The following is a 14456-nucleotide window of genomic DNA, read 5'->3' as shown; positions in this document are numbered from 1 at the left end:
GAAAAGTTGGGGGCAACCATAGTCAGGTATCCACCTTCCTACAGCAGCCATAGTGGAGAATTTTTTTACCAATAAGGTCCAAACAACGCCCCTCCCTATCTGGTGGTGTAGTGATGGGGTGGCTGGGTTTTTTGATCTTTGTTGTGTGGCCTGCGAGATGACTGAATCCGGCCGCGGGTGTCCAATGAGGCATGAAGGGCTATCAAGAGGAGCGCGATATTTTTTCTCCACCCGTGGTAACACGGCTGGTACAGAAGCAGGATTCTTCATGACTTTGATGCCTTCTTTCCAGATATAATCTACATTAGGAATGGCTCTAGACACCTTCCTTGTTTCCTCTTTAAAATCAGGAAGTTTAAATTTCGTTATGGAAACCACCTATGTCTTTAGGTGGAGAGTCTGAAGGCTGCGGTGTTGGTGGAGACGGCATGGGGATAACGTAACTGTACCAGGGATCCAAAGGAGGATTCTCTGGTAACTCACCCGCTTATACTTCTTCAGCCGAAGAAGTATCCGGGGTCTGAGTAGGCAAATCAGGTAGTGGAGTTTCCGTGATCAGAGACCTAGGTGGTGGAACCTCCTGTCGAGGAACAGGAACTGCAGGTTGGGGTGTAGGCACGACCTGCTGTGGCGTAAAACGTTGTCTATAGTCTGTCAACATTTCCTGTAAATCCTGAATTAAACTTGGTGGCAGATGGCCTGAGTCTGAAGGACGAGATTGCCTTCTGTATTCAATCTGATGAGGCACTACTATGTCCTCCTGATAGTAATGTTCCGAATAATCATCGTCCTCTTCATCATCTTGGCATTTTATGACCAATTCTGAAGGATAGCGAGCTATCCCAAAAGCTACCTCATTGTCATCACCCTCAAAATCACCCTCCTCTTCCTGAGCATAAGTCGCTAAGAGGTGAGAGGGCATAAGTGGCGAGATGTAGGAACCTTCTTGCCTCTGATAAGATATTAATTGAAAAGTTTGTGGATTTTGGCGTAGAAAAAACCTGTATTGTAGTTAGAGACTTAGTAGACGTCGCCGACGAGACCCGCCGCCGACGGACTCGTTGTCAGCTTTGTAGTCGAAAGTCCTTGCTTCTTCAACGTCTAGCCGGTAGTCGACAGTACCGTAGATTACTTCGTCGATGGGGGCTTCGATGGCGTCTGATGAGTTTCTTCAATGAGGAGACTGTTGGCAGATAGTCGACAATGGTTCATTTAGCCACAATGGAGATTCTAGTAGAGAGGATAGGAGAGGTGATGGCTGTGGTAGAGATCATAACCGTCGACGAAGGAGCAGAAGATGAGATGGTAGTCACAGGTGAGGCAACAGAAGAGGTCTTACTCACAGTTTTCTTAGAAGTTTACTTGTGAGCTGGGGCTTCAGGAAGAGATGGAGATCTCTGAAGAGCCAGAAGTGGAGTGGGAGGTTTTAACAGGTTTTCTCCCCTCACTTGAATAATCTTCTGATCTTGCTCTCTTACTTGAGGTTGAAGCTCTATCTTCATCATCCGCAGAAGAGAATTTGAGCCATAAAAGGACTCTGGCCTCCCTTTCCCTCAAGGTCTTTGAAGGGAAGGTTCGGCAGATCTTACAATTTTTTGCCTCATGTTTAGGATAAAGGCAATAAATGCAGTCCTTATGTTGGTCATCAACATGGACCCTTTTTTTATTGCATGTTCTGCAAGGCCTGAACAAGGCCTTCTTGTCTGACATCCTGAAGGAAAAACTGAGTAGACACTCCGGGAGACTCCCCTCCACACGACGTGGGGTGAAAATCTGAGAACTGGCTCTGCAGAGGGTTCTAGAGGGTGCTGTGAGCTGATTGGTTGGTACAAAGACTTTGGTCTTTTTAGCATAATGAGGTAGATAGGCTACTACAATGTAGGCCTCAGGCTTTTCTCATAGGGCCTAATACTGTAATTTACTTTTGGCACTGCTTTTTTATGTAACGTGGGACTCCCGCCTCGGCAATGGGGAATGATTCAGGCATGGGAATCTATGAAAGATACCCCAATACTGGATACCAATATTTATCTCAGACTTTGGATATGGGCCAAACGCTGAAAGCTGGGGAGAGAACCCTCGGAGAGCCGCGATTTGAAAATGACAGAGTGCAGTGTCCCTGAAGCGGGCACCGCACTCCCAATCAAAGTAATAAAACTAGTGACCCACTTCCGTTCACCAAACGCAAAATAACAGCGTTAGCGGTAAATGCGAAAAAGTTAATTTTTGGCTGTCGAAATGAAGCACGGAACAAACCGACACCAGTGTAATAATTCACGAAACATTAATCAGGTGGACAGGCAAAACAACAAGTCTCAGTTAATAAAGGGCTGGGTTTAGAAGGAAACCTAGAGTTTTGACTAAAGAGAGTCTACTGCGCACTGAGCGATAATACTATAAAAGCAACTTGACTGAAAATGTGTTTAATATATTGGTTCATATTTCCTTCGCTCCGAACAATTCACGGCAGCGGCGTGAGCCTGCAAGTGCAGTGAGGCACAGGATGGACCTCGAGCAGTCAGAGTTGACAATGCCTGCTGACAGGTGGAGTGACCCAGATTTAGTAATTGGAGAACTTTTGAATATTCAAGGCAAGCTACAAGCGAACCACCCGTGTGCCTGGTGAAACAAGCGCTCGCCAGGCAGCCACGGTTTATTTGTGCCTCTCGCTTTCACTTTAAAGTGAAAGTCAAATGCAAAAATAAACACGCAGCGGAGCTGGTCTTTATGGGGCCATGTGTTTGAATGCAAATGCTACTTACCAGTATGCATCTGTTCTTGGCATGTAGGGCTGCTGACATTCATATCTGTGCATAGATCGCCGCCTAGTGTTGGGTCCGGATGATTGCACATTGTTGTCCTGGAAGAGTCTTCGAAGTATCACGAGATAGGTGGCTCCTCCCCTGGACTACAGTGCGCATGGGCATCGCCTCCATCCCCAGATTGTTTTTAGCCATTGGCAGAGATGGAGTGAAGTATGTGAGTGATGACCATGCTATGAGCATATATATATATATACATATGAATGAATACTGCAGCTGCTACAGGCGCCGGGGAGGAGGGTGGGCGATATGAATGTCAGCAGCCCTACATGCCAAGAACAGATGCATACTGGTAAGTAGCATTTGCAGTTCGAGGCATGTGGGCTGCTGAATTCATATCTGTGCATAGAATACATAGCAGTCCCTCCATTAGCGGTGGCCGCCCGTGCCAGCTGCAGCAGTCTGAAAAAGTGTTTTGAGAACAGCCTGACCAACAGCTGCCTGCTGTTTGGAATGCACGTCTACACAGTAGTGTTTAGTGAAAGTATGTGTGGTAGACCATGTGGCTGCTCTACAGATATCTTCTAAGGGAATGTTACCTAGGAAAGCCATAGAGGCCCCCAACTTCCTGGTGGAATGGGCCCTTGGTGGGATAGTGAGAGTGCGCTTAGGTTTAGCGTAACAGATCTGAATGCATTTCACGATCCACCTAGCGATCCCAGCTTTGGAGATAGCGTTTCCCTTGTGGTGTGTGGCAAAAGCAACAAAAAGCTGCTTGGTTTTGCGAAATTCTTTTGTCCTGTCTACATAGTACATCAAGGCTCTCTTAACATCAAGGGTGTGGAGCATCCGCTCCGCCAGCGTCTCTGGGTTTTGGAAAAACACTGGCAACTCAATTGTCTGGTTTATATGGAATTGAGATACAACCTTGGGTAAGAATTTAGGGTTAGTGCGGAGCACAACCCTGTTAGCATGTACCTGGAAGAAAGGTTCTTGGATGGTGAACGCCTGCAGCTCGCTAACCCTCCGTAGCGATGTAATTGCTACTAAGAACGCAACCTTCCAGGTCAGAAACTGAAGCTCACAAGAGTGCAGTGGCTCGAAGGGAGGACCCATCAGCCTTGTAAGAACCACATTGAGGTTCCATTCTGGAGCTGGTGGGGTCCTTGGTGGAATGACTCTTTTGAGTCCTTCCAGAAAGGCCTTGATAGCAGGGACCTTAAAGAGTGGCAGATGTTGCCTATTCTGGAGGTATGCTGCCATAGCAGACCGGTGAATGCGGATGGAAGAGTATGCCAAATTGCATTGATACAGGTGGAACAGGTAACAAATGATGTTTTGAATGGAAGCATCTAGCGGGTCAATATCGTGGTTAACACAGTAGATGACAAACCTCTTCCATTTAGCCGCATAACAAGCTCTAGTAGTGGGCTTCCTTCCCTCCCGAATGATGTCCATGCAAATCGGGAGGAAGATTGAGGTAGCCAAACTCTAGGACTTCAGGAGCCAGATCGCCAGGTTGAGCTGTTGCGGATCTGGGTGCTGAATGTCGCCATGGCTCTGCGTCAGAAGGCTGGGAGTGAGATGAAGCCTTTGATGCGGTACCACGGAGAGTTCCAGAAACGTGGTGTACCATGGTTGGCGAGCCCACGTTGGAGCAACCAGGATGAGCGTCATCGAGTGCTGCCTGAGCTTGCGTGCCACCAGCGGTATCAGAGGTGCTGGGGGAAAAGCGTACGCAAATCTGCCTGACCAGTTCATCCACATCGCATTGCCCTGTGATTGCGGGTGTGGGAACCTGGCGGCGAAGCTTTGGCATTTTGCGTTCTCCTTTGTGGCGAACAGGTCTATCTCTGGATGACCCCACTTTCGGAAGTACGGTTGGAGTACTGATGGATGTATCTCCCACTCGTGCATTTGATGGCTGTGCCTGCTGAGCAGATCCGCCATCTGATTGTCCTTGCCCGGGAGATGCTCTGCCATGAGGAAGATATTCCTCTGAATGGCCCACTTCCACATGCTCTGAGCCAGATGAGACAGCTGCGGAGAGTGTGTGCCTCCCTGCTTCTGAACGTAGTACATGGCCGTCATGTTGTCCGTCCGGATCAACACAACTTTGTTGCACAGATGTACTTTGAACGCCTTTAAGGCCATGAAGATTGCCATCAGTTCCAACACATTGATGTGCAGCTTCCTTTGCTGTAGTGTCCAGAGTCCCTGCACTGTGTACTGGAGTACATGCGCTCCCCATCCCTGGAGAGAGGCGTCCGTTGTCAGGATAATCTGTGGCACAGGCTCTTGGAATGGTCGGCCCTTGCAAAGGTTTTGTGGATTCCACCAATGCAGAGAGTTGTATGCCCGACCGCTCACCAACACTAGGTCTGTCAGTTGCCCATGAGCCTGAGTCCACTGACGTGCAAGGCACTCCTGAAGCGGACGCATATGTAGTCTCGCGTGCGGGACAATGGAGATGCAGGAGGCCATCATGCCTATCAACTGCATGAACACCTTCGCTGGAAGCGAGTGCTGAGGTCTGAACCGCTGGATCAGCGCCTGGATACTGGCGATTCTCACTGAATTTGGCTGCGCAGTGGCTGCCAGAGTGTTGATTGTCGCGCCCAGATACTGTCGCACGTGGGCGGGCTGGAGATGGGACTTTGGGTAGTTCAGAGAGAATCCCAGATCGTGCAGGAGATGAATGGTGCGTGACACGTGGTCGACGCACTGCCGTTCTGTCTTTGCTTGAATGAGCCAGTCGTCCAGGTAGGGGTAGACGTGGACGTTCTGGCGACGGAGATGCGCCGCCACAGTCGCTAGGCACTTTGTAAAAACCCTTGGCGCCGTGGTGACCCCGAACGGCAGAACCCTGAACTGGTAATGCTGGTCTTGAATCGTGAATCTGAGATACTTCCTGTGGGAAGGATGCAGGGGGATATGAAAATATGCATCTTTCAGATCCAGCGTAGCCAGGAAGTCCCCCTGCTGAAGCAGGGGGAGCACTTGCTGTAACGTGAGCATATGGAAGTGCTCCGAGAGAATGTACCAGTTTAGGGGCCTGAGGTCCAGGATGGGCCTGAGGGATCCGTCCTTTTTGGGGATCAGAAAATACAGGGAGTAAACCCCTGTCCCCCGTTCTTGCAATGGAACGAGCTCTATTGCCCCTTTTTGCAGCATGACTAGAACTTCCTGCTGCAACAAGGTCAAGTGCTCGCCGGACATAGGACGGCTCCTTGGGGGTATGTTTGGTGGAATGGAAGTAAGTTCCAGACAGTAACCGTACTGGATAAGAGACTTGACCCACCTGTCCGTGGTGATGGATTTCCACGCTGGCAGGAACTGCTGGAGTCTCCCCCCGACCGGTGTTGTATGGTCGGGGGGCAGTGACAAGACGTCACTGCTTGTTGGCGGTGGTGGACCTGGAGCTGTTTCCACGTCCCCTGCCCTTGACGTTATTGCCTCTGTAGCCACCCCTACCCTTGTTGTTGTACGAGGTTTGGGTGTTACTTTTGTAATACTGTGTGGACTGCGATGCCTGACCCCTTGAGGTGCCTCTGGAATTGGAGCGGCGAAAGGAACCACTCCGAAACTGCTGATTCTGGAGGGCCCCCATAGACTTGGCAGTTTCCGTATCTTTTTTCATCTTTTCCAGTGTCGCATCCACCTCAGGGCCAAACAGGTGGTCAGGATTAACTGTTTGATTCAGTATTGTAGTTTGAATGTCGGGTTTGAACCCTGAAATTCTAAGCCAAGCATGCCGTCTAAGCAACACACTGGTGTTGATCGCCCTGGAGGCTGTATCTGCCGCATCCAGTGCACATTTTATGGATGCATTCGTAATGAGCTTTCCTTCCTGAATCAGCATTTCTCCTGCCTCCTTGTACTGGTCAGGCAAGTGTTGCAGTAGTGATTCTAAGGTGTCATAATGAGCCCTATCATAGCGTGCAAGTTGGGCCTGTGTGTTAGAGATTCTCCAAATATTAGCTGCCTGTGCAGCAATTAGTTTGCCTGAGGCCACAAAGATCTTGGACTCTTTGTCTGGGGGAGGAGCGTCACCAGTGGTCTGCGAGTTCGCCCTCTTCCGAGCGTTGGAAACAACCAACGAGTCCAGTGGCAAGTGTCCCTTGATGTATGTTGGATCCGAGGGCGCTGCCTTATATTTCTTGTCAATGCGAGGGTTGACGACACGCGCCCGGGTGGGCTCCTTGAAGACCTCCGTTGCGTGTTTGAGCACCCCCTTAAGCATTGGCAGTGTTTTGACCGACTTTTCAGCCACTGAGAAAGTGTCAAATAAAAAGTCCACATCCACAGGGTCCGAGTGCAGCTCGACATCGTGGTTAGCCGCAGCTCTCTCGATCAGAGCGTTGAAGGCCGCCGAGTCCTCCGTCGGTGACGTTTTGGCCGCAAAAAGTTGCGTGTCCTGGCCCGACTGCGGGTCCTCCGGGTCGCCTCCGGCCGACCAAGGTTCGTGCTCCTCCTCCGGATCCGAGTACGCCGGATAGTTGTACTCGGCGTCTTCCTCGTCCGCATCGCCTGTGGCGGAATGCGTTGGCGAGTGTCCTAGGGCTTGTGGAGACATAGGTTCTACCAGAGCCGAAGATTCCGCAGAGTCCCTCTTATTTTTGAGAGGGATCCGAAAATGTTCCAACACCGGCTCCGTGGTGATTTTCCTCTTGAGGAGAGACAGTTTCCCGGTGTTGGCGTCGATGATGACCTCTCGACGTTCCTCTTCAGCAAGCGGCTGGAGCCGAAGCTTTGACACCACCAAGGCAGCTTTCGGTGTCAATACCTCCTTTGAGGGCCCGCCATGTTTCGGCGCGAAAGCCTTCGGCACCGACTTGGGCGGCAGGGTAAAACGGATAGGCGTCTGCGCCGTTGCAGGCTTCGGCGTGAGCTTAGGCGCCACAGTGTCCTGATTGGGAACCACTGTCCTTCCGTATCCGCTGCAGGGATTCCGCTACCTTCTTTGTTAAGGCCGGAGAGGGCTGACCGGCTCGAGCGATCTTCCCGCGTCGAGAGGCGGATCGATGGCAGGCACCTTCTTCGGGGCCGACACCTCACGCGCCTTGTCCCCAAGGGCCCTGTGCGCGTCGTCGCCCTGACGCTTCTTTGGAGCCTTCTTCGGGTCCCCGACCCCTTTCGGCGCCGGCGCCGACGCAGCCGCGTCGGTCGATTTCGCCTTCGGCGCCGACCCCGAGGGCTTCGGGTCGGCCATCTTGGCGTGGCTCTTCAAGTCGGCCATCTTGAATTTTTGGGAAGTTGACGCCTCCAGAACCTTCTGCCCCAGCGCAACTTTCACTTTCGGTTTCGCATCAGAGGGTGCGTGACCAGACGGCTTCACTTTCGTTTTCTTCAACGGGAGTGGCGCCTCAGAAATGTTCGTGACCGGGCCCGGAGGCGGGGACGTAGGACTTATACCCCACACCACACCACACTCCAGAATGGGGAGCGTGTTCCAGCGCCGGAATTTGTTGGGAGGTGCATGGGCATAATATCAATGCCCTAACTCGTGCAGCTGGCCCTAAAATTTGAATTTTTGGTTGCAAACACCGGTGAGCAATATAGCGACTGCCCCGAACTACATTTTAATCTGTGACTCTGCCAGCGGCTGGTTGCTGAACCTTTACAAGCACCCTTACAAGCAGACCTGGGGTCTTTCTCCCCTGACCCTCTGGTCTCCGGATTGATCTCCTCTGCCCCAGCTCCTCATGAACTCTGGACTCTAGCCCTTCCTTCCCTCCAGACCTTTGCATCCCACCCACCCCTCCTCTATGCTGGTACTCGTGTAGTGTTTGCAGCGGTCCTTTGTACTCTCTACCACCCCTATATTACCCCTAGAGTGTTTCCAGTCACATCCCTCCTGTCAAGATAGGAGATAACTCTAATGACTAGTATACTATTTGATTTTTAGATTGTGTCCTTGTGTATCCCCTCCCTGTGTTAGAATTATAGCTTTTACGACTAATCGCCTGTGGAACTGGTGGAATATAGCCAGGTGTACCCCTTCCCCCGTGTGAAGAGATAACCCTATCCACTAGAGCAAAAAGAAAGGTGTTCCTGAAATGTGTAACGTAACTGATTTTATGTAAAGTGCCTTGTAAAGGGGCAGCTGAAATTCCAGGAGCCTAGTCCCGACAGCTCGACGACTTCGGAGGGCTGGAAGTGGTCCCCCGCTACACGGCGGAGGAGGGCACTGGACATCGAATGCTGTCTTATGTAAAGCGCTCTGATAACCTAATCGGTTCTAGATCCTGAAATGTGCAACGTAACTGATTCTATGTAAACTGCTGTGATAACATGTAACGGAACTGGTGCTATGTAAAGCGCTCTGATAACCTAATCGGTTCAAGTTCGCGCTATAGAAAACTCTAAAAATAAATAAATAAAATAAGTAGATCTTGGGTAAGGCCCGAAGGCGATCCCTCGACCTGGGCCGTATGAAGGGGATTGACCCCCGAGTCTGGTTGGGGATGCTCCTCCTCCGAGCTATCCCCCACAGTGGCAATAGCCCGATCGTCGTCCCCTACCTCGTCGGCGACTTCGTCAAAGTCCTCATCACCCGCGTCGTAGGCATCCCCTTCGGACGCAGGACTAGATTCCGAACCTTGTACGTCGTCCTCGTCTCCAACAGATTCTTGGAATATGTCGTCTGGTGGGGGCGCCGCGGTAGCCGAGTACTTAGCCTGGAGCCTATTGGCCCGACGAATCTTCAGAGTTTTCTTGCACCGGAATTTCGAACACGCCATGCAGCTGTCTTCGTTATGGTCCGGTGACAAGCAGGTATTGCACACGGGGTGCACGTCGAGGTGTGAATATTTGGAGTTACACAACGGGCACTTCTTAAACGGTGTCCGCTCCATAGCAGAAGTGTAGTGTAGGCCCGTCCGCGCCGAAAGCACGCGGAAGGGTAGCAAGAGTTCGGAGCTGAGAGTCAGACAAGAAACCCGAAAGCAACTATACCGACGCCCAGCCTAAAGACCTTTTGGTCTCGAGTAGAAAGTTGAACAACTATCGGTTCCGACAGAGGGAACCGAAACACATCCGAACCCAATGGCGGAAAAAAACAATCTGGGGATGGAGGCGATGCCCATGCGCACTGTAGTCCAGGGGAGGAGCCACCTATCTCGTGATACTTCGAAGACTCTTCCAGGACAACAATGTGCAATCATCCGGACCCAACACTAGGCGGCGATCTATGCACAGATATGAGTTCAGCAGCCCACATGCCTCGAACACACATGGCCCCATACAGATAAGAATCCTTTCGCGACGGGAGGAAGTCAGACGAGCCCGTGCAAGTGGGCAGTCTGACAGAAAAAAAGTCTACGTAGGTAAAAAAGTCTTTCCTAATGGCTGGCCACCGTAAACGGTGACGCCGGCCAATGGGAAAGAGGCGTGACTTAAGCCTGAGACTCCAAGCTCTGCTAAATCATGAAATCTCACCAGCGAGACTGCGCAGCCCACGCAGGAGAGACCTAAAAAAAAGTTACGTAATTCACTTTCAGTGCATATGAAGTTTTTCAATATTCCATACGAAGCAACCCCAGACTTTAGAATAATTTTCAAGAAAATCAGTCAACGCAATTTTATGGAAGGAAATTAAGTTAATGGTTTGCAGCTAAGAACTTATTTGTGGGAGTTGGTATTCTGGGGTTAGAACTAGGGTTTCCCCAGGGTCATGAATGCACTTTTTAAAAAACGTTCATGTTGTTGATTGAAAAGCGAAGCATACAATTGGGAAAAGAACATGGATTCACTCTTGAAACACTTTCAGCTGCACTAAGGCAGCCAGGTGCTGAGGCTCAATGGGATCCTATGGGGATAGGGGTCCTCCGGTTGGTGGCAGATCAAGCAGGCCGCAAGTTTGTGGGAGCAAAGCTCCTGGTGTTAGGTCAGGGTAAGTGGGGGGGGGGGGGGGGGGGAAGAATCAGAGTTAAGACCCAAAGTACACCTACAGCGGTGCAGGGGCGGCTGGGTGCAGGTGTTGTTTGGCATTGGGTGCCCTGTTTATTTCAATGGGGATTCTCCGATTGCAACAAAGGCCGCAGGCTTAGGGACGAAGATCTTTTGGAGGTGACCACTGGTTGGAGAGGTAAGTTGGGATGCTGGAACACCATTGGTTGGGCCACCCAAGACCATGGGACGTTGGGTGCAGGTGTGTCCTTAGGCGTCAGGTTTTCTTACCAGTTTTGGTCGCTGTCAGGGGGATCCTCCAGAAAGGGGCTGTAGGCCTCAATTGGAGATGCGAGACAGGTCAGATCACCAGATCTCTGGTCAAGATCGCCGGTGAGACCTCCTTGTGGTGTTGGGCCACTCAAACTCCGGAAATGGGCACCGGGTGCAGAGTGGTGTAGACTTGTGGTTTTCCAGAGTCAGTGGGTGATCAAATCCGGTGCGCACAGGAGACAAATTCTTGGACTTGGAAGGCAGAGCAGGTCCTTCGTGCTATTGAGGCTGCTGGACACACCAGGATTACACTGGAGCAGGTTCGAGGTGGGGACAGGCAGGTAGAGCTGGAGCAAAGTCAGTGGGTGTCCTCTTCGTTTCAGCACAGCTTCTTCGGTCCTTCTCTCGTCATTCTTGTCTGAGGAGGCAGGGATCAGGGCTACCCTTAAATACTAGATTTAGGGGTGTTACAGATAAGTATAAAGGTCGAGACCAATAGGTGATACAAAAGGGGATGATGGACGGAGCGTTTGAGCAAATCAAGCACTCTCTCCCAGTCAACTGATCTGGGTTTAATCCATCACCATTCTTTAGCTCACTCAGCCACCCCAGATCAGACATTGCCATATGCAAATCAGTCTGACCCTGTGCTTCATGGAAACAGTCCAGCCCGAACTGCCAAGCCATCTAACAATAAATCCAATTTTTGGTGTGGGTACACCCTTTATTATACCACCCTCCATGGGAGGGAGGCATATGCCTCTGATTAGAAAAAATACACCAAAGTAAAGTTACTCTGCTCCTTGATGCATTACACACTATCTACAAAGATATCCAAGTTACAGATAGCAGTGGGCACCTGGAAATCCAGCAGTCTAGAACTTCAGCCAACATATATTACCCAATAACATTTCTCAAGAAGCTAAATAACTTAAGTTTCACCTGCAACGCTTAAACTTGCTTTCATTTTAACTGACCTGTTCCAATCACTTACCCGGAGCACAAGGGTCTTGTACTTTTCAGAAAGGTCCACTTTCACACATCTGCCCTGAAACCAAAGGGGATTCTCTTCACAGTACTCAACCATAGCAAGGGCATCGTCCCTTTTCTCCATTTCAATAAATGCCTGCAAGAAAGCCATTCACATCAAACATCAGGCCTGAAATTAACATGAAGCGGTTGCAAATGTATATAACAGAGGAAAACAATTTTCATCCGTATTTGAGGAGTCCTTCCAAGCTAACAAAAACAAATAAGTGCATGGAAAACTGATGACATACCTATAAGCTTTGCAGCTTGTGGTGAAATAGCCCTGCCATCCAGTTTGTGGCTAAAACAATGCAAATGATTTTGCCAAGGGTTGAGGAAGGGTTAGGTGGTTTATGTATGTAACATCAGCAAACACAAGGGGATAATGGACGGAGTGCTGAAACTTTTCAAACACTCACCCACAGTCACAGATCTGGATTTAATCCATCATCCTTTTAATCACTTCGCCACCTCAATTCAGACCCAGCTATATGCAAATCAATCTAGACCTTGTGCCTCATGGGAACAGTGCAGCCCGGGAACAGTGCAGCCCGAACTACCAAGGCAGGTTTTCCCTGAACCGGAAACAAGCATCCTGTGACTTGTTTCTGGGTAACACCCTTTATCAGCCAGGCTAGCTTGAATCCAGTGGCAAAGTGAGCAAGGGACTCGTGTCTGGCATACCCAGCCAATTTGGGAGTGTAATTCTTAGGGGTGGATTGGAAGTTGCTGCAGGTGGTTAAACAAGTATTCATGTGTTTTCAACCCTTTTAGGCTACTATCCGCATGCCAGTTGATCGTAAAGCGCAGACGTTGGTTTGAAGCAGGAAAGATACAACTACGTCTAGTGTTGTGGGAGCGGGCTGAATAATTTCTAGTTGTGATTTATAATTTGTCAACAATGCGTTTTCAAAGTGAACATGGTATAGCCCTAAAGATCGCATTGCTCACGTGACCTGCATCTGTGCCCGTTTTGGGAATGCAAACATTCAGTGAATTGCCCTTAATCACAGGATAGGAAGCTTCCCAACACGGATGAAACCTGGTTCCCAAGTTGTAAGTAGGTTTAATGTTGCTATTAAGCTTCATGTTTTCTTCATGTTGGAGTCATTTTTTTAAAATAAGTTAAAGTGCGTCAAAGAAAAAGAACACATTTTGCTACAGCAGAGGCACAAAGGGTTGTTGTATTTAACTAACACATTAAAAGACAACCAATGTGCAGATGTACAAGATGAACAGCTGCGTGTCTGTTATAGTTGTTTATTTGTTGTATGTTTTATGCAGATCTGAAAGGGAGCAGGTCTTGTTTCATAGGGTTTATGTAGCTTAGAAAGGAAGAATGTTTGCATATTGTTTTGTTAATTGTTTTTTTGTCTGCAAAATGAGACGCGCTGCTGGCATGCAAGCAGATTTTAAACCCTCGCAGCTTGATGTAATGTTTTTTTGAAAATAGCGAAATGAATAGCTTTGTCATTTATATTGCCAATAGTTACAACTTTCACAAATGTAAAACCTATAACATTTGTAATTCGATATGCGTTATATTGTGGGCGTTGTGTGCGTGCGGGGGGGGGGGAGGTGTGCGTGGGGGGTGGTGCGTGGGTGGTGGGGGGGGTTGTGTGTGTGCGGGGGGGTTGTGTGTGTGCGGGGGGTTGTGTGTGTGGGGGGGGGTTGTGTGTGTGTGCGGGGGGTTGTGTGTGTGTGCGGGGGGGTTGTGTGTGTGTGCGGGGGGTTGTGTGTGTGCGGGGGGTTGTGTGCGTGTGATTGTGTGCGTGTGCGGGGGATTGTGTGCGTGTGCGGGGGATTGTGTGCGTGTGCGGGGGATTGTGTGTGTGTGCGGGGGATTGTGTGTGTGTGCGGGGGGGGGGGTTGTGTGCGTGTGCGGGGGGTTGTGTGTGTGCGGGGGGTTGTGTGTGTGCGGGGGGTTGTGTGTGTGTGCGGGGGGTTGTGTGTGTGTGCGGGGGGTTGTGTGTGTGTGCGGGGGGTTGTGTGTGTGCGGGGGGTTGTGTGTGTGCGGGGGGTTGTGTGTGTGCGGGGGGGGTTGTGTGTGCGGGGGGGGTTGTGTGTGCGGGGGGGGTTGTGTGTGCGGGGGGGGTTGTGTGTGCGGGGGGGGGTTGTGTGTGCGGGGGGGGTTGTGTGTGCGGGGGGGGTTGTGTGTGCGGGGGGGGGTTGTGTGTGCGGGGGGGGTTGTGTGTGCGGGGGGGGTTGTGTGTGCGGGGGGGGTTGTGTGTGCGCCGGGGGGGTTGTGTGCGCGGGAGGGTTGTGTGCGCGGGGGGGTTGTGTGCGCGGGGGGGGGGGTTGTGTGTGGGGGGTTGTGTGTGGGGGGGGGGGGGGGGGGGGGGGGGGTTGGTCCAGCAAGACCCAAAAAGGACTATATGCATAGTTAAAACATAGGTGTCTTCCATCGGTTCAGCATGAACAATGACATTCCACAAGAATACTGCTTTCACATACATCTTCCGGAAGTACCCGGATGCACATATTGACTAGAATACTGGAAAT

The 14456-nt window shown here is 50.5% G+C and overlaps 1 protein-coding gene across 2 annotated transcripts in view; it reads right to left on the bottom strand.

The window, feature by feature from the left end:
- Positions 1 to 14456, bottom strand: part of MATR3 (matrin 3) — a 220219-nt gene that overhangs the window by 99181 nt on the left and 106582 nt on the right. For both annotated transcript variants that reach the window (XM_086931450.1, XM_086931449.1), the window contains one exon: positions 11920 to 12051. In XM_086931450.1, the coding sequence (XP_086787576.1) occupies positions 11920 to 12051 (132 nt within the window). The remainder of the gene's footprint in view (positions 1 to 11919; positions 12052 to 14456) is intronic.

The sequence above is a fragment of the Lissotriton vulgaris genome, chromosome 7 (genome assembly GCF_964263255.1).
Source record: "Lissotriton vulgaris chromosome 7, aLisVul1.2, whole genome shotgun sequence".
Lineage (NCBI taxonomy): Eukaryota > Metazoa > Chordata > Amphibia > Caudata > Salamandridae > Lissotriton > Lissotriton vulgaris.
Note: the sequence above shows the minus strand (reverse complement) of the source record. Positions and strands in the feature narration are given on the sequence as shown.